General features: G+C 41.2%; 1 protein-coding gene across 4 annotated transcripts in view; it reads right to left on the bottom strand.

Moving 5' to 3' along the window:
• spo11 (SPO11 initiator of meiotic double stranded breaks) overlaps nucleotides 1–22,128 on the bottom strand; it is a 50,497-nt gene extending 28,369 nt beyond the window's left edge. Inside the window, exons 1-8 of one of the 4 annotated variants that reach the window (XM_048608488.1) lie at nucleotides 21,934–22,128; nucleotides 20,043–20,156; nucleotides 18,934–19,022; nucleotides 14,139–14,205; nucleotides 11,721–11,829; nucleotides 8,101–8,187; nucleotides 3,693–3,729; nucleotides 2,843–2,952 (exon numbers count right to left, since the gene is read on the bottom strand). In XM_048608488.1, coding sequence (XP_048464445.1) covers nucleotides 2,843–2,952; nucleotides 3,693–3,729; nucleotides 8,101–8,187; nucleotides 11,721–11,829; nucleotides 14,139–14,205; nucleotides 18,934–19,022; nucleotides 20,043–20,156; nucleotides 21,934–22,067 — 747 coding nt within the window. In that variant the 5' untranslated portion in view covers nucleotides 22,068–22,128. The remainder of the gene's footprint in view (nucleotides 1–2,842; nucleotides 2,953–3,692; nucleotides 3,730–8,100; nucleotides 8,188–11,720; nucleotides 11,830–14,138; nucleotides 14,206–18,933; nucleotides 19,023–20,042; nucleotides 20,157–21,933) is intronic. The other 3 variants (XM_048608487.1, XM_048608489.1, XM_048608490.1) reach the window with 3 other exon arrangements.
• Between the last annotated feature and the right edge of the window lie 2,710 nt (nucleotides 22,129–24,838).

Genomic DNA, 24,838 nt, shown 5'->3' with positions numbered 1-24,838 from the left:
CATGCAAATGCATTGTCATAAGTGCATCCCAAAGAATCGTCGGATACTTCAGAAGCTGGATCAAAGGCTAGAGGAGTCCGGTGTGAGGTGTACAGATATTCAACAGCCTGACCCTCAATGTTCAATCTTCAAGAACATTGTCTCAACACTGGTCTAACTTTGCACAGGGCTACAATATCTACATTTCTATTTCAAGCATCATTATCCAATCTCCTGGCATTTTGAGATCAGATCATACACTTGGATCCCTGGGCTTCAACAGCAGTGCTGAAAATCACTTTCACTGTACCTGTGCCGTAAAGTGATGCGTCACCAATGTCTCGAGTTGCTACTCAGTACATGTAAGACTCTCCTACAAACAATCAATCATGCTTGATCACAACTGCTTCATTTGGATAATACCCACCGATGGTAAGTAAACCTTCTGGAATGTGTCTAAAACTCCTGGTGTTACAGCATGGTACAGCCATGATATCTGGCCTAGAACAAGCTCTTCATTCAAGTACCATGCTCTTCATCTTTTGTAATCTGGCCACTTGTATCCACTGTGACATGTATAAATGTACAGATGTTTGGTAAAATATTTATCTGAGATTCCTTGTGGAATCAGGCTGTGATGTGATTGTCTTCTGTTAAAAAGAACAAATTGAAGCAATAAGATTGCTTTGAGTCATCAGTCATGTATTGCTGTTTTCACTGACTGGACCCCATCTTGCCCTTTGCAAACCTAAGAGTTCTGTCAACAGAGTAGTAAACCTTTAGAGACCAGAAGGTTCTTGAAGGAATGAGTGATGATAAAAGAATTGGAGACTAAAGTCAGAAGGTTCTTTTGAGCTCATGGCCAGTGTACAGTCATGTATTGTTGAGCAACTGTCATACAGACATAATCATTTTGACTTACAAATATATTAATCCGTAACAGCAGTAGGCCATTCCACCCCTTGAGCCTGCTCCACCATTCAATAAGATTGTGGCTGATCTGATTGTAGCTTCAAATCCATATTCACACCAACTCTTGATAAGCTTTCACCCCTTGTTTAACATGCATCTATCCACCTCTGCATTAGAAATATTCAAGGAATCTGCTTCCATCATCTTTTCTGAGAGAGACTGCAAATACTTACAATGTCACAAAAAACAGCATTAATCACTTCTCTGTTTTAAATGGCCAACCCCTGATTTTTAAACAGTGATTCCTCTGTCATATGAGGAAATATCTTCTCCACATCTATCCTGTCATGACTCTTCACGATTTTATATGTTTATATGTTTCAATCAAGTTGCCTCTTACTCTTCTAAATTCCAGTGGATATAATCCCAGCCTGTCCAACTTTTCCTCACAAGACAACCTCTCCAATCCAGGTATTAGTCCAGTAAACTGCGTCCAATGCATTTACATCCTTTCTTAAAACATGTGCCATGTTTTGTGATATACATATCCTAAAGCACAGCCAGCATTTTGACAGCGCCCCCTTTAAATGGTAACAATATAAGGCAAATGAAGGATCTGGAGTGTAAGATGGAGTGAGGGAAGTGGGGTGCCAGGTGGGTGAGGGGGGATAGTGTGCCAGCTGGTCAGGGAACCAGGTGAGGGGACTAGAATGCCAGGTGAGTGAAGCAGCTGGGCCAAGTGGGTCAGGAGGCAGGTGCCAGGTAGGTAAGTTGCCAGGTGGCTGGAGTACCAGCTGGGTGAGGGGGTAAGGTGCCAGTCAAGTGAATGAGAGTTTAGAGGAGTAGGTCAGGTGCTGTGTCAGGTCAGGTAGTGTCAGGCCAGGATTGCATTGGAGAAGGGAGGTGTTGGGACTGTGGTCAGGCCAATAAGGATGTCAAGTCAGGTTGAGTTGGTGAGGAATGTGTGTGTGGCGCTCTGGAGATGGGGGCTATCAGGTTTTTCCAGGTGGGGAATGTCAGGTCTGGCATCTAATGGGAGAGGGGATGGTCAGATTCAGGGGATCAGTTCAATGAGGGGGTCTGGGGGGGCATTTCATCTGGGGGATTGGGTAGGGTGTAGTGGTGTTAGGAATGAGAATAGGTTTTCCAACTTATCCTGGGTAACAAAGCTTAATTGAGTTGCATCCTTCCGAAACTTATGATTTTGTCAATTCTACACATGGAGGAACGCCTACTGGAAGTTTCAATGTGCTGGGCAATTATCACAGAGTCTGCTGTGTCAAGAATTTTACGCCATCCCAATGTGCAGCTCAGTCTGCACTGTTCCGACAACTACCTGGCCATCAGAATATCTGCACCAACTTATTTTTAAGTTTGCCACACACAAAGACATTTTTCGTTGATTAAATATGTGAATCTGAGGCAGCCTCTTAACATTCTCTTCATTTCTGTTTTCCTAGGAATGAGAAAATAGAGTCAGACCAAGCTGATTCCAAAAAGAACCTCAAATAACTGATTCTGCTAAACACCAGCACAGCTATACCCAGTTAGGAGTTGCAGAAGATGCCTAAGACAATTTCCTTATATGCAAACTTCTACTTTCCATTCAGTAGATTGCAATTCCTCCTGTCTCTTTCTTTCCTCACGCAGAAAGGACTCATTTGAGGAAAATAGATGAGTCCTTTCTCAATCTTCCCAAGCTTTCTTAGCCCCTTAAGTGACTCACAATTGTAATTAACAACAGCTCATTTGTAATAATTGATTCTGCTATTTCCTTGGAATGGTCTGGTCTGCAGAGGTTAAAATGTACATTTAGTACAGTTTCAAGAACAGAACGGGCTAAACAGCATCCTTAATGAAACTCAAATACATGAATTAAAGAATGCTGAAACAATAACTGCCAAGTTGATTGTGAAAAAAGACAACAGGAAAAAGATATCAGGGCACTTACAGTTATAATAATACATGGGAACAGTTTTGTGCAAAAGTCATCGTCCAATAACCTCTGGAAGGTGGCATCTTTTTCCACTACAAGCACAAATTTAGCAGCAGATTTTAAATCTTAAAATTTAAGGTGAATTAACATACAAATTACTCTTGGGCAATAATCGGTAAATGAATACTACAGTTCCTGTCTTATGTTGTAGCATTCAATCAACATGTTAACATCTACATTATAGTTGCGTACAGAACAATACAATATCGACATAAGGCTTCTAAGCCTTTGATATCAAGGACAGGACTTTATAAATTATTGATACTGTATGAGTGAATCTGTCCCTTGGGTTTTTTTTTTAAGGTCATGCACTTGCGCCCTTGTACTGATATTTCTTTTTCCACGTTATTCTTAGTCTTCTCTTTCTCTATTTACTTTCTCTTTATTTAATTTGATCTTTCTTGGCTTACCACCCCTGCTTCTCTTTTGTTCCTGATTTCAATCTTCATTTCTATTAAGTTTATTTGTTATACAGTCCTTCTATTCTTCCTTTTAAAAGTTAATACCTACATTGAGACAATGTACGAAAAAATTTCATTTGAAATATTCATATACGGGAATTAAAAAAGGCAAAAATATAGAATTACTTTTTTTTAAAGAAAGGAGGTGCACTGATACAACAATGTGTAATAAATCACCTGGGATCATATTAAACTGATAAATCAATAATCAAGTTATGACATTACCAACTCAGTAGACATATCACTATGTAATATTCTCCGCTAAGGAAGTAAAGGAATAAAATTGTCACCAACAATATTTAGTATTAATGGTTTATCTTGATTATTAGTAATAAAAAGGATACTTTGTATCCCATCCACATTGGATGGCACAAGAACAGCCTGTTAAAGGAAAGGAAACATTAATTAGCTTTAAAAACATCATTCCCTTTATTGCTTCATTATTTTCTGTGTTTCAGAATCTTTCCAATGTCCCTACATCATTCCCTATTCAAAGGTTAACATTATGCTTTGAATGTTACAACCGGTATAGGAAAGCCACTCATGAGTCACTGTCACTCTATATTCCCATCACTCCACTGGTCACCATATAAGTTTAAATTCTTTACCTAGTAACTGACGTAGTTAAATTAGAATAACTGATTTATTATTGGGAAAAAGAACTCCTTCAGTAAAGTTGATCAACATATTGTGAACTGGAAAAGTATAAATACTTAACTTCCTAAAAAACACAACATACATGTACCAATTAAAGGGAAAAAATTGAACTTTATCTACAGGAATTAATTTTGTGGAGTGGGAGGGGAACACTTTGGCCAATAATTGTTAGTTCTTGATGGAAAAGGGATAAAAGAATGAAATGTTCAGACTGCTTCAGGTAGCTTGCATAGCTGGGTGTCACAGTTTGTCCAGGAATTGCTGAAAATCCAGAGGCTTTAGGCTTTTCAGGAAAACATCAATTTTTCAGGTCTCATACTAGACTCTCCACAAGAGTTTTCCCAGAAAGGTAGAGAATTACCCAGGTAGCTTATCTCTCTCTCAGTAGAATCTACCCCAACTAAATAGCAAATAACATTCAAATCAAAGCCATAAACTCAGGCATGTCATTTCCAGTAAATCCAGCAGTTCTGAATATGAGATAACAAGGTGTAGAGCTGGATGAACACAGCAGGCCAAGCAGCATCAGAGGAGCAGGAAGGCTGACGTTTCGGGCCTAGACCCTTCTTCAGAAATTATTCAGAAATTCGTTCTGAATATGTACTGTCTGTATACCTTAAGACATATGATTTCTAAGTAGTGGTTCTGAAAAGAAAATGCATCCTGTTGTCCTTTCCATGAATTGCTTACAAAAAATTCCAGGTATCTCTTCTCAGTATGTTCAAATTAACACCTCTTTAAAAAAAAATAAACAGTGGAGCATCTTCATAACACCAGTTTGTGCTTTTTGGTAAAGCGGTCGTCTGTGGTTTCCTGTCTGAGATCTTATCCATAATTCTACCAGGAAAGTGTTGAATTATCACCATGCTGCAGATATTGTTGCATGTCTTTGCACGTTACTTTGATAGTAACATTGCACATTTAATAAGATATGACATAATGTGCACTGTATTTGCAGTCCAATGCTGCTTCAAGGTATCTCAATGACAGCAACATAGCTCTGTATGAGATTAATTTGTTGTTTGGAGTGTCATTCAGTCCATAAATGTGAATTTTTATCCAAGGGCTAACACAACATGATCAAAGGACAATCATAAAGTTACAAACAAGCTTGAGTATAAGAGAGATAGATGGCAAGTCCATTTATAATCAGGCAATAAATCACAACATTTACATTTTTCTCCCTTGATCCTGACTTGGTGTCCTTTATTGCGACCAGTATTGGGAGCTGAATATCCAAGGATATACATCTTATTGAAAAGATAGGCAGGTGGGCAGAAGGAATGGGATTGTCTTATTGGTAAGAAATGAAATTAAATCAATAGTAAGAAATGAAGTAGGGTCAGATGGTGTAGAATCTGTGTGGGTAGAGTTGAGGAAACGCAGAGGTAAAAAAAATCTATAGATGGAATTATATATAGGCCTCCAAATAGTAGTCAGGAGCTGGGGCGCAAGATACACCAGGAGATAGAAAAGGTGCGTAAGAAAGGCAAAGTTACGGTGATCATAGGGGATTTCAATATGCAAGTGAACTGGGAAAATCAGGTTAGTAGTGGATTGCAAGAAAAGGAATTTGTGGAATGTCTACGAGATGGCTTTTTGGAGCAGCTCGTGGTGGAGCCCATTAGGGGACAGGCAATGCTGGATTTAGTGTTGTGTAATGAGGCAGTTTTGTTAAGGGAGCTTAAGGTGAAGGAACCCTTAGGAAGCTGTGATCATAATATGATTGAATTTACTCTGCAATTTGAGAGGGAGAAGATAGAATCAGAGGTAATGGTACTACAGCTGAATAAAGGCAACTATAAAGGCATGAGGAGGAGGTGGGCAGATTTGACTGGGAGAGGAGCCTAGCATGAAAGACAGTGGAACAGCAATGGCGGGCGTTTCTAGGAGTAATTCAGGAGACACAGCAAAAAAATCATCCCTAGGAAAAAGGAGCATGGTACAGGGACGATGAGGCAACCATGGATGACTAGGGAAGTCAAGAAAAGCATAAAAGCAAAAGTCAAAGCATATAATGTGGCGAAGGGCAGTGGGAAACCAGAGGATTAGGAAGCCTACAAAGACTAACAGGGGGCAACAAAAAAGAAATAAGGAGGGAGAAGATTAAATATGAGGCTAAGTTAGCCAGTAATATAAAGGAGGACTGTAAGAGTCTCTTTAGATATATAATGGGCAAAAGAGAGGCAAAAGTGGACATTGGACCGCTGGAAAATGATGCTGGAGAGATAGTAGTGGGGAAGGAGGAAATGGCTGAGAAACTGAATAATTACTTTGCATTAGTAGTCACAGTGGAAGACACGAGCAATATTCCAAAAATTCGAGAGTTGGGGCAGAGCTGAGTATAGTGGCCATCACCAAAGAGAAGGTGTCAGAAAAACTGAATGGCCTGAAGGTGGATAAATCACCAGGACCAGACGGACTACACCCCAGTTTAAAAGGGGAGTAAAGCAAAAGACTGAAAATTACAGGCCAATTAGCCTAACCTCCGTCGTGGGTAAGATTTTAGAGTCCACTGTGAAGGATGTGATTTCTGAATACTTGGAAGTGCATGGTAAGATAGGGCAAAGTCAGCATGGCTTCATCAAGGGGAGGTCATGCCTGACAAATCTGTTAGATTTCCTTGATGACGTAACGAGCAGGTTAGACCAAGGAGAGCCAATGGATGTTAACTACCCTGGACTTACAGAAGGCCTTTGACAAGGTGCTGAACAGGAGGCTGCTGAGTAAGATAAGGGCTCATGGTGTGAGAGGCAAGGTACTAGCATGGATAGAAGATTGCCTTCTGCCGGAGCGTGGGAATAAAACGGTTCTTCTCAGGATGGCAGCTGGTGACAAGTAGTGTTCCATAAGAGTCAGTGTTGGGACCACAACTTTTCACTTTATACATTAACGATCTAGATGAAGGAGCTGAGGAGCACACGATACAAACATAGGTAGAGGGACAGGTAGTATTGAGGATGCGGGGAGGCTGCAGAAGGATTTGGACAGGTTAGGAGTGTGGGCAAAGAAGTGGTAGATGGAGTACAACATGGGAAAGTGTGAGGTCATGGACGTTAGTAAGAAGAATAGAAGCATGGGCTATTTTCTAAATGGGGAGAGAATTCAGAAGTCTGAAGTGCAAAGAGACTTGGGAGTTCTAGTCCAGGATTCTCTCAGGGTAAACTTGCAGGTTGAGTCAGTAGTCAGGAAGGCAAATGCAATGTTGGCATTTATTTTGAGAGAACTTGAATATAAAAGCAGGGATGTACTTCGGCTCTGGTCAGGCCATATTTGGAGTTTTGTGCGCAGTTTTGGGCACTATATCTCAGGAAAGATGTACTGGCCCTGAAGCTGGCACAGAGGACGTTCATGAGAATGGTCCCAGGAATGAAAAGCTTAACATATGAGGAAAGTTTGAGGACTCTGAGTCTATACTCGATGGAGTTAGGATGAGGAGGGTTCTAATTGAAACTTACAGAATACTGAGTGGCCTGGACAGAGTGGATGTTGGGAAGATGATTCCACTGGTAGGACAGATTAGGACCTGAGGGCACAACCTTAATGAAAGGAAGACCTTTTATAACAGAGATAAAGAGAAACTTCTTTAGCCAGAGAGTTGCGAATCTATGGAGTTCACTGCCACAGAAGGCTTTGGAGGCCAGGTCATTGCGTATATTTAAGACAGGGATCGATAGGTTCTTGATGTCAAGGCTATCAAGGGTTATGGGGAGAAAGGGGTTGAGAAACTTATCAGCCATGATTCAACGGCGGAGCAGACTTGATGGGCTGAATGACCTAATTTCTGCTCCTATGTCTTACAGTCATTAAAACAATTTTGCTGCACTGGACACTTTTGCAGCACAGGAACTGTCCCAATAAAAGCACACTTAGCCACTGTGTATTTGGCCTACATAATGCTTAGATCTTTTTATGGGAGGTATTTGCACAATCCGATATTACAGCTTTGGAGGCAGAATGGATAGATAGCAGTTCCTTGCTGTCCATCACTTTTACATGGTTACATCCTTATTTGTTGATTTCTGTACCTTGTTTTACTTTTTTTCATACAATCTTCAGTAATTTGGAACAATCTTAAATAAACTTAGTACATACAGTTGAATTGCAGGCACAATTCACTCTGTTGCCATCTTCCTCTGTATAGCATAGATCGCCTGCAATGCAGCCTTTCAAAGTAGAGAGCTATAATAAAACAAAAAAAACCTCACTTTTCTGAAATAAATTCTTACATTTATACAGCATCTTTTATGATTTCAGACTGTCCCAAAGCACTTCACAGTCAACGAAATACTTTTGAAGAATAGTGATGCGTGGCAGATAACGTGATAACCAATATATACATGAAGGTCCTACAAATAACAATGTGACTATCACAAAATAATCTGCATTAATCATAAAACCCTTTTAAATGAGAGAAATTCCCACTTCCATGATCCAATAATATGAGTCAAAAAGCCATCAATAAGCAATACTGCTCTGGAGTATATTTTTGCATCACCGTATCCTAATGATTCAAGATGCCTTTTCTTCTGTTCATTCATGAGATGTGGGCATTACTAGCTGGACCAGCATATTCGCCCAACCCTTGCTGCCCTTGATAAGGTGCTGGTGAGCTGCCTTCTCGAACTGCTGCAGTTCACGTGCTGGAGATATACCTACAATGTCATTACAAAGGGAGTTCCATGATTTTGACCCAGAGCCAATGAAGGAACAACAATATGTTTCCAATCAGGATGGTGAGTAGCTTGGAGGGAAACTTGCAGAGGGTGGTGTTCCCATGTATTTGCTGCCCTTGTCCTTTTAGGAGGATGTGATTGGAATTTGGAATGTGCTGTATAAGAAACTATGATAAATACCTGTGGTGCATTTTGCATATTGCACATGCTACTGTTTCTGAGCATTGGCAGTGGAGGAAGTGAATGTTTATGGATGTGGTGCCAATTAAGTGGCCATGTTAAAGGTTGTGAGGTTTCCTACCTCAACTACTCTTCCAGGCAGTATATTCCAGACTCCCACCACACACTGTGTGAAAATATTTTCCTCAAACCCCTTTGAACTTCCTTCCTTTCAACTTAAAATTATGCTTTGTTATTAAACCTTCAACTAAAGGGGGACAGCTGCTTTCCATTCACCCTAGCCATGTCCTTATAATCTTATACAACTCTTATCAGGTCTCCCTCAACCATCTCTGCTCCAAAGTAAACGAACAAAGTTTATCCAGCCTCTCTTCATAGCTGAAATGCTCCATTCCAGGCTACATCTCGATGAATCTCCTCTGCACCCCGTCAAGTGCAATTACATCCTTCAGACAGTGCAGTGACCAGAATTGTACACAGTACTCCAACTGTGGCCTAACCAAAGACCTGTACAGCTCCAGTATAACCTCCTTGTTCTTATAATTTATGCCTTGAGTGCTAAAAGCAAGGGTCCCATATCCATTCTTAACTACCCTATTAACCTGTCTTGCCATCTTCAGGGATTTGTGGACAAGCAGTCCCTCTGTTCCTCAGACCTTCCTAGAATGCCATTTATTGAGTACTCCCTTGTCTTGTTACTTCTCCCAAAGAGCATCATCTCAAACTTATCAGAATTAAATTTCATCTGACACTGATCTGCCAATCTGACTAATCTGTTTATATCCTCCTGTAACCAAAGACTTTCTTCCTCATTGTGAACCATCTGTGAACCACCTGACCAATCTTCACGTCATCTGCAAGCTTACTTATGTCCCCTTGTGGATGCTGGACAGATTTTGAGGATTCAGTAGGAGAGTTATTTCCTGGAGGATTCCTAGTCTCTGACATCCTCTTGTAGACTCAATATTTGTATGGGCAGTCCAGTTCAGTTTCTGGTCAATGGCAGCCCCAGGATGTTGATCACAGATGATTCAGTGATGCCAATGCTATTGAATGTCAAAGGTCGATTTTGTCCAGCCATTTATTTAAAAAATCTTCTCTCTGACGAGTTGGCCATTGGGTCAAATGACCTCTATTACAAGCAACATTCCCTCTTATTTCCACTGGGAAGCTCCAAGCATGTCAAATGGCGTGCCAATAAATGGCTTCTGCTTTCAGAAGCTGCTGCTATGCACTAACATTGGAGGTCTGCACAACAACAAATAAAATTCCAGGACATGTTGTTTACACTAGTAAACAACATGTGAAGATGACAGACACTGGCACAGACAACTGGGAGACCATCATCAGTGCCTGTGAACTCTGGAGGCTGACAATTTGGCTTTGGAAGAGGTGAGCAGGAATGAAAAGCTCAGGTGGCTGAGAACACAGAGAAAACTGAGATCAGTGATCCCACACACTCTCAGCCCACTGCCTTCCTCAGCAGTAAGTATGGCAGAGATTACCAAGCCAAAATAGACTTGTGACTCAGCAGGTGATGTTTAACATAAAGTTGACCATCATGGCATAAATCATTGCCTCACGAGACAGACAACAACTAATAAGAATTCAGTTTTGTCTAGTGCACATTTACCACTTTTTGTTTTAGTAATTTCAGTTTTAATACAGTTCTGGGGTATATTTGTAATCATGGTCCCCCTTGAATACTGTTACATTATGCTTGCTTAATGACTGCACTTATAGACAGAGATCCATATGTGTAAAAGAAAAGTAAGTGACTGTGCTACATTCTCCAATTTCCCACACATAACATACTGAGGTGAAACTTTTAACTATTCTTGCATCGACAAAATATAGATACTATTTGGAGGAAAGTGGCCAGCTTATGTAGAAAATCTCACATACAGCACTCAAATGGAAAATCCCTAATGGGCTCTTTTTTCTCCATTTTTAGTTATTTCACAAGTTTCAAATTTACGCTGGTAAATGTTTCAAGCAGTAACAATTCCATAATCTAGATGCGTTCTTTGACAGCCAGTAAATGTGACAATGCTCTCACTTTAAGAGGTTATTTTGTCCTATTTTGAAGAAAGGTTGTAAGGCAGACGTACTGAACTGTCTTTAAGAAAGTAAACAATTTGTGAAACCACTTTTTTTTTTAAAAGTTGGAACAGTGGAAGCGGCCCGGGTTGGCCAGCTCTCATAGACCAGGCTTTCGAGTTTTTTTTATAGTTTTTAGGTTTAGTTTTAAGCAGAAGCCTTTGGTGTCTCAAAAGAGTTGGAAGCTTTAGTGAATGTCTCCAAGCTGCTACTTTCTCTGAGTTTTCTCAATGTCTTTTCCTTCTGGATTGGAGAACTTTATGTGAAAATCTGTGTCTGAATTTGCCTTTTTGCCAAGGGGTGTGTTTATGGGATATTACTATGTTGGAACAGTTAATTAGTAATAGGTATTGCATCTATTGGTTAAGTTTTCAATAGTTAAATTATTCTAAATTCCTCCTTCTTTTGTTTGTATTTAACTATAGTGTTTAAATAAATGGTAATAAAAACTGAAAGAACTGCATATGCAGTGTTTTGCTTAACATCGAGTAGTTTGACCAGTCACATTGCATTTGGAATATGGCACTTCACATCTACCATCAAAATGAGAAAAAGTTAGGGTCTTCTTGAAATAATTTGAGGGTGTCTGGTTTGGTCCAAATCAGTAAGCAATTATAGAAATTTTCAGGTGAATTGTTACAGATGCCTTGATTGCCCTGACACAAGAGTTTTTTTGGAGATATATCCAAGTTTTCTTTATGTTTCAAGCTTAAATTATTACGTTTTAAAGGGGTAGAAGTTGATGCGCTAAGTACTTACTATGTGAAGAGACCTGCGTGGGACTTTTAACATGCAGCTTATATCATTGATAATACCATCAAGAATTGTTTGTGATCCAAACAACTGTGTGTCATTGTAGTACAGGTCTCTGAAACAAAACAAACCAGAATGATAATAATACTGGATGATTATGCACAACTGGTATAATAAGCTGCTTTACCAAAGAAATGCTTTCAGGTTCATCATGGTGGTGCTGGAAGAGAGGAGAATTTCAAACTTTCTGAACTTGTTCAAAAACGGGTATAAGGTTAAACCTGAAACTAAGGCCAATCAATTTCATCTTGGTGGTGGGGAAGATTTTAGAAAAGATACTTTGGTGTGACATATTTACTGCAAGCTTGGTTGTCGGATTTCTAGTTAAACATGGGAGTTGTCTATGCATTTTAGGAGTTAACAATTCGCTTAAAATACTCATAATTCCAAGTGAGAGGATGTTACCCAGAGTTTGTAGGGAACTAGAGTCAATAAATGTGGAGCTGGGAAAGCACAGCCGGTCAGACAGCATCTAAAGAGCAGGAAACTCAATGTTTCGGACTGAAAACCTTCATCAGGGCGACCAATTTCGCCCCAAAATGCTTACTTTCCTGCTCTTCGGATGCTGTCTGACCAGCTGTGCTTTTCCAGCTCCACATTTATTGACTCTAGCTTCCAGCATCTGCAGTCATTACTGTCTCCAGTTCATAGAGAACTACACAAACAGCATAAGGAGAAAACTTTCTGGACTTTGATTTTAATTTTCTTTAATTGGTACTGGGAGCCATTCGAGAGAAAAGCACATATTAAGCTCCAAACAGTTGAGAAATCTTTCAATGAGGAAGTATATGCTAAGCAAAATTCCTAAGAAAAGGGGTTTAAACTAATGAAATAGTCTTAGAATAAGCGGTTATTATTAATCTCTGACCAGTGTATTGTTATATTGTTGGTGAAAAAGAACTGGTTTAAGTTTATAAAAAAAAGTATTGAAGTTGCAGCAGAGATAGGAGAGCACTGAAAGGAAAGTCAAGCGCATAATATTTAAGAAAGTTATCTACAATTTCAGCAGATGAGTTGAAATTCCAATCACTTTCAGCCCATCAAAGTATAACAGGAACACTCTCTTTCTTCCTGGGAAATGAGCTAGTCTTGGCCTTACTAAACTACAGCACAAGATGGTTTTAGAATGGCAACAACGTTGTAAGCTGCATCAGGGTGTACTGTACATCATATTTGGGGATGTCATTCAAGACCTGAACTCAGGACCTCTCACATTATGTTTATATTCTAGTCGTTCCAATTGTTATGAAGAAATGTCCAGTTTAGATAAGTACCAGACGTGTCAGATTCCCAATAGGAACCTGGCTGGATTGATCACAATTTGTCTCGACAACGTGATCTTTTACTAAAACACAAGCCATTGCAGTTTTTGTACTGGAATCAATACATCCCGATACAGCTTACAAAGATTGTTGCAATTCGAAGTACATCTAATATTATACTTCCAACAAGACCCAGTTGAGCTTATCTCAAAGAGACTTATTTTTTCTGTTTAATACTCATGGACTAGAAGTATTAAAGTTTCAACTCATCTGCTGGAACTACAGATAACTCTTCCTTAATTTTTATTATGTTCCTCACTTTGCTTCCTCTAAAGACTATGAACCATGACAATATTCCAGCAATAGGCTTGAAGACTTGTGCTCCAGAACTAGCAACACCTAGTAGTCAAGCTGTTATAGTAAAATGAAAACACTGGCATCTACACAAAAATATGGAAATTGCCCAGGTATGTCCCGTGCAGAAAATGCGTGACAAATACAACCTGGTCAATTATCGTGCTTTCAGTGTACTCTTGATCATCAACAAAGTGATGGAAAGTATCACCAACACTGCAACCAAGTGGCACTTACAAAGAAATAATTTGTTCACGGATGCCCAGATTGGATTCTACCAGGGACTTCACTATGACTTCACTACGACTTCACTACTACTTCACTACTACTTTGATCCAAACATGGACAAAAGAGCTGAACTCCACAGGTGAGGTGAGAATGATTGCTTTTGACATCAAGGCAGCATTTGATCAAGTATGGCATCAGGGAGTCCTAGGAAAACTGCAGTTAGTGGAAATCAGAAGAAACTCAACAGGAGTTGCTCAAATCAGTTCTTGACAAAGCTCTGCTCCAAGTCATACACCATTCTGGCTTGAACATATATTGTGGCTAGCACAAAGAATTTCAACTTCACTGAAGGGGATTATTGATTTACACTGATAACCGGTTGCCAACTTTTATTTATCTTTTACTGCAAGTTGATATAGTAAGATGACAAGTACACAATACAGTCAACATTCTACTACATATATGCTTTTGCTAACTTCCATGTTATATCTATTTTGAAATATCATCTGAACATGGTCACCTTTTGGTTGCATAAGTATTGCTCTGCACCAACTTGTAGATCATCGCCAGGGTCTTAAGTATTAGAGCTGCAAGGCAAAATGTTATTAATGGCAGAAACTTGTTTCATCCGAAAACTATCATTCTGCATGCATTTTCTAATGGCCAAACACAGGCCATAACTGCCAAACAATCATTCTCAAATCTAAGCCTCTTATATAATTCATGAGAAAGCACATCAGACTAGTTCTTTATAGCTTCTAGCACTGATTTAAGAGCAGGATATTTGGCAGTCTTATATTAGCTTTTACAGTTTTTTTTGAAACATTAAAATATCTCAATAATTCACATATAAACAACATTAAACACTTATACATAAGCACCGTTGAAGATATTCCAAAGCGTTTCCCAAACTTATCACAAGCATATGGATATTAAACCAAAGAAGGACAAATTCTAAGTGACCGAAAGCTTGGAGATAGGTTTGAAGAATGGTGTTAAAGGAGGAGGAGGGATGGAGATATGGAGAGTTGAAAGAAGGGCCGTTATTGTTAAGAGTAAAGAAAGGATACATGCACAAGAGTTCACAATAAGAAGATTGGTGAGTTAGGAAACAGTACAGGATTGTACATGTTGGGACAAGTCCAAAAAACCATGTACACATACAAATACAACATATGCACATGAGAATGCAAGATTTAAAATGATGGAGGCAATGACACTGGGTGAGCAACACTTCATGCAGGAGGTGATATGAGCTGTGAAAGTTTGGATAAGGTGAAGTGTTTGCAGCATTGAACAGGCAGTGAAACAAATAAAAATTAAAGCGACTGGCCGTGAACTCAGATCCAGCGCAGACCAGCTGGTGGGACTATTCGCAGACATCCTTAAACTCTCCTTACTATGATGTGAGGTTTCCATCTGTTTCAAGAAGGCCACTATCATCCCGGTGCCAAAGATAAATCAGGCAATGTGCCTTAATGACTATCACCCAGTAGCTCTGACATTGACCAATATGAAGTGTTTCAGGAGGTTAGTAATGACAAACATGAACTCCAGCCTCCCAGCCTGGCTGGGCATACGACAATTCACCGACCGTCACAAATCTCCCTGGCCCTACATTCATCTCTAGAACACCTGGATAACAAGGACACCCAAGTCAGAGTCCTATTGATTGACTTTAGCTTTGCCTTCAACACTATAACTCCAACAAAAATTATCTCCAAACTCTGAGACCTAGGGCTCTGTTCCCCGCTCTGCAACTGGATTTTCGACTTCCTGATACACAGACTGCAATCAGTAAGGATAGGTAACAACACCTCTTCCACAATAGTCCTCAACACTGGTGCCCCACAAAGCTGCACACTCAGCCCCTTCCAATACTGCTTATATACTCATGACTGTGTGGCCAAATTCAGTTCTAACTCAATTTACAAATTTGCTGATGACACCACCGAAGTGGGTCAGATCTCAAATAAAGATGAGACAGAGTAGAAGAAAGAGATTGACAGCTTAATGGTATGGTGTACAGATAACAATCTCTTCCTCAATGTCAGCAAAACGAAGGAGCTGGTCATCGACTTCAGGAAGCAGAGTGAAGGAAACACTCCTGTTTGTGTCAATGGTGCTGAGGGGGAGTTGGTCGAGAGCTTCAAGTTCCTCGGAGTGAAAATCACCAGCCATCTCTCCTGGTCTAGCCATGTCAATGCTACAGTCAAGAAAGCACAATGCCTCCACATCCTCAGAAGACTAAGGAAATTTAGCAAGTCCACAATGACTTTTAACAATTTTATTAGATGTGCCATAGATAGCATCCTATCCAGATGCATCACAGCTTGGTATGGCAACTGCCCTGCCCAAGAATGCAAGAAAATATAGAGTTGTGAACGCAGGCCAATCCATCACAAAAACCAGCCTTCCATCCATTGAGTCCATCTACATTTCCCACTGCCTAAGGATTGCAGCCAACAAAATCAAGGACTCCTCCCACCCCAGTTATACTCTCTTCCACCCTCTTCTTTTGGGCAAAAGATACAAAAGTTTGAAAACACTTACCAACAGATTCAAGTACAGCTTCTTACTCGCTGTTATCAGATTTATGAATGGACCTCTTATATATTAGAGCTGCTCTTTCTCTGCACCTTCTCCGTATGCTATATTCTGCATTCTGTTCTATTACGCTGATGTACTTATGTATCATAGATCATGGAATCCTGACAGTATGGAAACAGGCCATTCGGCCTATCAAGTCCACACAGACCCTCCGAAGAGTATCCCACCCATTCCCATCCCACTTCCTTATCCCTGTAACCCTGCATTTCCCATGGCTAATCCACCTGGCCTACACATCCTTGGACAGTATGGGCAATTTAGAATGGCCAATTCACCTAACCAGCACATCTTTGGACTGTAGGAGGAAACTGGAGCACCTGGAGGAAACCCACTCAGACATGTGGAGAATGTGTAAACTCCACATAAACAGTCACCCAAGGCTGGAATTGAACCCAGGTTCCTGGCACTGTGAGGCATCAGAGCCAAACACTGAGCCACCGTGCTGCCTCACGTGAAGTATGATTTGTCTGGTTAGCACGCAAAACAATATTTTTCACTGTATGTCGGTACATGTGACAATAATAAATCAAATCAAATCAAATCATGTCTGGAAATGACAAAGATTTGTTTAGAGGATTCAGGAGCAGATGGGCTAAGACAGTGTACTTTGGTGATATTACAATGGTTAAACAGTTGGTATTTATGATGCAAAACAGTCAACTTCATAAGCTCAATGTGAAGTTAAATAGTAGGCTGAGTTTGTAAACAGGCTTGAGACAATGACTTGGAGAACAGTGATTCAGTGTTAGCGAGACAGTTAATTGAAGGGGTTAAAGGTAATGGTATGCTCTGGAGGAAACTAGTTCATTCAGGATTGAACAACAGACAAAAAGCCACACATTGCAAAGGAGTTCGGGGAAGGAAAGGTGAATCTGGAATGATGTCATGTGCAGAGGTTTAACCACGTGTCTATAGATGATGTTGACAAGGAGCAACATGAGGAACAGTTGAGGGGACATAGTTAAAGAATTTGTCTTTAATGGGATTTGATGGTAACAAAAGCAAATGGCAGCTATTCTGTGCTTAGCATGATCCCTCAAGATTAATGATCTATATTTTAGGTAGAAAGATAGTAGGAACTGCAGATGCTGGAGAATCTGAGATAACAAGGTGTAGAGCTTGATGAACACAGCAGGCCAAGCAGCATCAGAGGAGCAGGAAGGCTGACATTTCCGGCCGAGACCCTTCTTCAGAAAATGGTAGTTTTTAATTTTAGGTAGTTTCATTTTATTAATTTTAGATCATTTAAATTTTAGGTAGTATTTGTTAGCCTTGTTTATTTGTGCAACAGTAGATCAGATTGGATTTTTGGGACTCCATCCTTAACAGTTTGTATGAATATATAATTTCATCCTGCTCAAGCCACAGTTTTCAGATTACATATATTGCAGAGTTTAGAGAACATAGTACTAATACTCCTGAATTAAGATGGAAAGAAGCCTGGTAAGCATGCATTTCAACATTAGAAGAATACTGTGATTGAGGAAAGGTGGATCAGGAGCCAGTGGAGAACAGTGAGCACAAAGTTAATGGGTCAATTGGACAGCCTACGAATTGGGATATGAGCAGCACAACTTTAGATGAACTTGTGTATTGAGAGAAGATAGGATCCTGACCAGAAGATTTTGAAATGTTTGAGTCTCACAGATAACTGTAAATGTAATGAAATGCATGTTGATAGGAGTACAGAATTATCTTTTCATTTCTAACAATTATTCCAAAGTGAAGATGGGAGAAGGCTAGAGAGAAGCATGAATACCAGCAAAGATGAGTTGGACTGAATGGCCTGTTTCTGTGCCATACCTCCTGTATAAGTTGAGGAACCTCAGTTTGCACTCTCTCTAATATGTTTCCACTCCTCCAAAATTGTTGTCAATGAACCCAACTGAAACCTAATTTATTTCTGAATAAAGGTTCAGCATAGTTTTCTTACTTTTATACTCTATGCTTCAATTCATAAAGCAACCTTTTGGCATTTTAAGAGCTTGCTTTATTTTTGCTGGCACATTTAGAAATATATTTATATATATCCTGAGGCCTCATTGGTCCTGCACGATTTTCAAAATTTGGATCATTTATTTATATTGTCTTCCTCAATCTTTCTACTTTACCGCACCATCCACCATTAAGTGCACTAGTAATCCAGAATCCAAGACTAATTCTGGGACATGGAATCTGATCCATGGCAAATGGTAAAATTTGAATTAAACAAAGCTAGCTGAATGGGGACCATATAACCATTGTTGTGAAAACCCATTGGTTCATTAATATTCTTTAGAGCAGAAAATATGTAATCCTTACCTGGTCTGGCCTACTAATGATTCCAAAGCCATGTGGTTTATTTAACCAGCCTCTAAAATGGCCCTCGCACACCACTCAGGCCAAGGGGCAATTAAGGGATGGGCAATATTTGCTCCTCCAGCCAGCAATGCCCTTATTCCATGTATGAATAAAAGAAATGCACCTCCAATTTCTGATCTTCCCTTCCCCAATCTTGTTTCCAAGCCTCCTCCTCTGCCCAAGCCCCACAAAGTTCTAAATGTCCATCACATGGAAGAAGAATGATTCAAGTAAATCACCAGGCACACTTGCATGACTATGGTGGGAAGGGTAGGATGGTCCCCATTCGATTGCACATGCACACAAGTCTTGCAAGCAATTTCTCTATATTTGTGTTAGCAGTAATTGCTGCGATAATTACTTACCAAACCTGTGGATTGATCTGGAGCATTCGCATTTTACTTTGCTCATAGCAGAATCAGATAGCATTTGCAAACCAACATTGCCATCAAACCTGCCAAAATGCAAAACACATCCACATTAGGTGTTTTTATTAGCCTTCTCTCGTCCTGCACATATTTTTTCAGCCATTGCCAATCCCAATGTTTACTTGTCACATGCGTCCTTAAAGTTCAATCAATGTCTCACAGTGGATGACATTAAAGTCAGAATTTGAACATGTGAAGGCTCACCAATGTACTACATCAAACCCTGAAACATGCTTCTGTCTTTCACTATGCCTCCTCTGAATTCATTATGTCTATTAGTCACATATCCAAATCCCTTGAGCCATTTGATCACTCAACCTTTCTTCTTGAGTTCCATGCAATCAAATACTCTAAACGGTACCTGTGTCAGCATTGTTTCTCTTTTTTTCAAAACTGCCAGTGACAAGGTGCCCTATTGTCCCCAACACCAACTCTACCACTTCATCTTGAACATTCCTTTCATCTCAACTTCCTTTGGCGCGTTGTCATCTACTAGATTTATACCCAGCCTTACTATGACCTCCACATGTCTCGCAAATCTGTCTGAATCTCCTACTGTAGCAAAATCACAAACGAGAATCTGTGACAATGGTGCATGTTATCTCCCTCCCTTTGTTCACTTATCCGTAGCTCACAACACTGTCGGTCACACCACCTTCCTTCAATTACTCTTTGTTGACCATAATGGGGCTGACCCATCCACATAACCCTTCCCTGCCAAAGACTCACGTTTAACCACCACCCTTTTACTTATTGAATGCTGGATAGCAACTGTATAATCATGCTGTAGTAATGCTGTTCTCATTGTATTCTACAAATTTCATTTTACTTAGGATTACATTTTTAAAGAAAGACAAAGTAATTAGCTCAGAGCATGTTTACTGTAAAAGCAAAAGGGCACATTGATTAAAACTGCTTAAGTATTTAGAGATTGCAGGTTTGATTAGAAACTGAATTGGTTCACTTCTATCAGGTTCACAGGTCATTTCATTTTTCATATGTATATTTAATATTTGGAACATTGAATAACTATAATAAAAACATACCAAATATTTTCCCAGGATGATCGTTTATCAAAAGCAATAACTGGGGCTTCTCCCTTCGCAAGATATGTGAGTGTTTCTTTGATAACATTTTCAATCTTTTTAAGAACATCAGAGCTGGAAGAAAAGTGACATTAATTTGTACGTTTACTATATGGAACAGAACATCTCCCCACAGATGCTGCCAGACCTGTTGAGTTTCTCCAGCAATTTCTGTTTTTGTTTCAGATTTTCAACATTGTGTAGGACTCGGTGAGGCCACTATTGTGTACAGTTTTGGTTGCCTTGCTACAGGAAGAATATTATTAAATTGGAGAGGGTGCAGGAAGGAGGTACAAGGATTTTACCAGGACTGAAAGGTTTGAGTTATAAGGAAAGGCTGGATGGGATAGGATGGGACTTTCTTCACCGGAGTTTAAGAGGTTGAAGAGTGACATTATAGAGGTTTATAAAATCATGAGGGGCATAGGCAAGATGAATAGAAAGGGTCTTTTCCCTTGGGTTGGGGAGTTGTAAACCAGAAGGCATAATTTTAAGGTGAGAAATGTTTAGAAGAGACCTGAGGGGCAACTTTTTTCCACAGAGGGTGGTTCATATATGGAATGAACTGTCAGAAGTGGTAGATGCAGGTACAGTTACAACATTTAAAAGACATTTAGACAGATACAGGAATAGGAAAGATTTAGAAGGATATGGGCCAAACGCAGACAAATGGAACTAGTTTAGTTTGGGAAACTTGGTCGGAATGGGTGAATGGGACTGAAGGGTCTGTTTCCATGCTGTATGGCTCTTTGACTGTGACTGTGTAAGCACTACTGTTTCCAACCTGACATTCTCAACAGTCTTCTGGGACTTTGGAAATTCACTGCATCCACTGTAAACTGACAGGTTTGTGCATTTTCATTGTAAGTACTGTACCTTGGTCCTACTTGCCTGTAAAACAATGTGTTTCCACACTGATCCCTAACAAACAAATCGGCTGTCAGGCAGATTTCATTACAGGTCTTTTGATCTCCTTAATTTTGCACAAAAGGAAAGATGATAAGCTTATATGACTCTGAATTGTAACAGTATATTTTTTTGGAGGGATGTGAAGCATTTTTAGTTGGCCATTCCTTCTCTGCCATTCTACCTCAACCTATTTTCCCAGTCTACTTTAGCCAACTCTGCGTTCATAACTTTGTAAATGGCTTTTAGTTTAAGATGTGTTTCTAAACCACATTACTCATCCTCAAACTCAACATGAAATTTTATCACATGATCACCCTTAACAAGGATTTTTCACAAGGTTTTTAATTAGTTTTGCTTCATTAAATATTACACAGATTTAAAATAGTCTAACACAAACAGAAATTGCTGGGAAAGTTCAGCAGGTCTGGCAGCATCTGTGGAAACAAATCAGAGTTAACGTTTTGGGTTGAGTGTCCCTTCCTCAGAACTTTAAAATAGCCTGTTTGGTTGCTGAATGCATTGATCTTGGAAAGAATCCTAAATAACCTATATGAATTTATCCTACAGGTTATCTTTGCTAAGTCTATTCATCCAGTCTAGATAAGGGCTAAAGTCGTTCATTATTGTGAGGCATTTTGACACCAGATCAAACATAGAATTTAAGACATCAATAGGACAGACAAGCAGCAAAAGATCTGAAAGCCGTGAAAGTCTAAGTGGACTCAGCCACTGAAAATAATTGGTTTGTTGAAGTTAAGGTGAGCCATCACAGCACAGTCGGCAGATCAATAATAATGTCTTCTTTTCAGAAGGACAAATGCGGTTCTTAACCCTATCTCTGACGAAAGTCTAACCCTAACCGCTCATTACGGAGGAGGACCGCCATACCGGTTCTTGAGCCATCCAAAACGTTTGAAGCAGTGCGGGGAAACCCTAGATGTACCTGCCCAGTGGCTCTGCCCGCACCAGCTGATGGCTCGGATCACCGAGCTCGGCCTCCACTCGCAAGGACTGCTGCAGAATGGCCCGGTGCCTCTCCATCGCCGCGAAGTCAGCGATTCGCACGGACGGCTCCATCGACGGTCAGAAGCAGCACAACGGACACCCAAAGCCAACTGCGCCTGCGCTCCAGCCGGAGACGGGCGGGAAAAGCACGACGGACACTCAAGGCCAACTGCGCCTGCGCTCCAGCCGGAGGTGGGGCGGGCGGCAAAGCACGACGGACACCCAAAGCCCTCTGCGCCTGCGCTCCAGCCGGCGGAGGGCGGGAAAAGCACGACGAACACTCGAGGGCAACTGCGCCTGCGCTCCAGCCGGAGGCGGGCGGGAAAAGCACGACGGATAGCCAACGCCAACTGCGCCTGCGCTCTAGTCAGAAGCGGGCAGGCGGGCAACGCGTAACGGACAACCAAGGCCAACTGCGCCTTCGCGCCAGCCCGTGGCGGCGGGCCGGGACTATTGCGCCTGCGCTTGTTGCCAGCTGAGCTTTTTGCTGGGGCACTATCTTCATGCGCAGGCTTGTAGTTACCACTGATACCACCACCATCTTGCTTATAAGAACTGACTCAGTCTGTGTACATTGATTTAAGGCCTCACCGCACAAGTCCAAGAATTGAAACAGCATTTTCAGTGGGGAGGGTTGGTCATGGGATGAGGTCAGGAGTGGGGAGATTTTGAAACTATTAAAGTCCACATTGAGACCATTGGCTTGTAGGTTCCCAAGGGGGAAAAGAGGTGCTGCTCCTCCAGTTTCCGGGTGGCGTCGTTGTGACACTGGAGGAGGCCCAGGATGGACATGTCATCCAATCTCACCACTGCCCCTGTATGTCTTCTCTCCCACCTATTCACTTCTCCCATCTCACTGACCAATCCCCACCACTGCCTACCTGCACTCACCTATCACCATCCCACCTACCTTCCCCACCCCCACCCCACCACTTTATTTATTTCAGAGTTCCCTTCCCCTCTCCCATTTCTGAAGAAGTGTTCTGAACCGAAACATCAGTTTTCCTGCTTCTCTGATGCTGCCTGGCCTGCTGTGTTCCTCCAGCTCCACACTGTGTTATCTCTGACTCCAGCATCAGCAATTCTTACTATCTTCAGCAGCCCTATGCTCTACTCCAGCACAGCCATGGTTGATGCATGGGTGGCATTCTATCTGCACTCTGCATCAGTTGGACTGTGTGCCAGGGTGTCCCCAGTAACCAGCCTTTAAGGCACCTTGATCCTCAAACGTACCGGGTACATGAGAGTACCCGAGGATGTAGGTGCCATGGCAACTGTCAGGGTTAGCAGATAGACACCTTTAGGAAGTGGGAACAGTGATCACAGATCACGTGAATATTATTTGAATGCAACCGCTTCTTGTTGATGAATTCTGCAGCTTTGTGATATGGCCCTTTCAGAACCATGTGTGTGCAGTTGATTGCTACCTGCACTTGGGGGAATGTCAGAGATAGTAAGAATTGCTGATGCTGGAGTCAGAATTAACACAATGTGGAGCTGGAGGAACACAGCAGGTCAGGCAGCATTAGAGGAGCAGGAAAGCTGATGTTTCAGGTTGGGACCCTTCAGAAATCCCAGCTATGTTCCCAAATCCTACCACCCGGGCTGCAGCACAGTTGGCATTGGTCACTGTCCTAATGCATTTGAGGGTTCATGATTGAGATACCCTACACAGATCATCCATCATTCCCTGGAAGGAACCTGTAGCATAAAATTTCAGCGCAGCAATGACTTTCATAGCCCCTGGGAGAGAATGGAGGCTCTCAGGTTTTGCTGCAGCATCCTGCACAGTTTTATCACAGTGTTCGTGGACACTTGGAGCCTGTGTCAGCAGATCACTCATCCCCAGGAAATTGAGTGGGGGCTGGAAAGCTATGGGCTCCATATTTCACACACCCTGAGGGACCCTGCAGGCCAATTCTGGTGCTGGGTGCTCCTTGTCCTCCATGCTGCTCCATTGCTGCTCCTGGGCTTGCCATCAGCCAGCATTTATTTGCACATTAGGTAGGCAGCCACCAGTGGTAGTGTCCATCACTTTTGGTGAGAGGGACCAAAATAGTGAAGGATTTTCTTTCACCTCAGAATATGTGGTCGGCACTCCCTGAGGACTGAGCACACTTCAACAGTGAGACATGCTGCATGGATATTCCTGCGTATATATCCGTATTCAGGCCCAGTATGTGAAGCAAGTTGGTGGAATGATCACCCGCTGTGATCATGAAGGGATTGTCTGCAATACACCAACACCCTAGCAACCTTAGACCCCCATGAAATGCTCAGCTTCACATTGCATTCAGTACAGTCATTTATAACACTTCCATGATAAATGAGGATGCAATGTTGCACAGGCTCACACAGGACTGTTGGAAATTGGGCAAATTGTGATTCCCCTTTAGCCAGCACTGGCCCTTATTGGCATCATTGCTGCTCACTTCCCAATGCCCAAATTTAATTTGCAAGCACCAGTGCATGTGGCAAATCACCTTTGACCAGCATTTGACCCCCAAGCACCTTCAATCCGAATGCTTAGCAAATGATTGCTAATTTAATGTGGATGAACATTGCAAAATGGCTACTTCATGTATTTGTTGCTATAATGTCCAAGCATCCAGCAAACATGGATTTCAGATATGGCTATCAAATTGACATTTACTCCACCCACCCTGGGCATTGTTGTGGCCATTTTCTAATACTACTTCACAGCTACAGAAGGGACAGTCATGGCAGGGAACACAGCTTGTAGTGGACACCATCAGCACTAATTACCATATGGTCACCAGGTAACTGCCCTAACGCCACCATGTTCCCTGTTACTTTGTACTACCCCAACAAACCAGTTCACC

Source organism: Rhincodon typus, chromosome 19 (assembly GCF_021869965.1).
Source record: "Rhincodon typus isolate 14 chromosome 19, sRhiTyp1.1, whole genome shotgun sequence".
NCBI classification, from domain to species: Eukaryota; Metazoa; Chordata; class Chondrichthyes; order Orectolobiformes; family Rhincodontidae; genus Rhincodon; species Rhincodon typus.
This window is presented reverse-complemented; position numbering and strand designations above follow the sequence as displayed.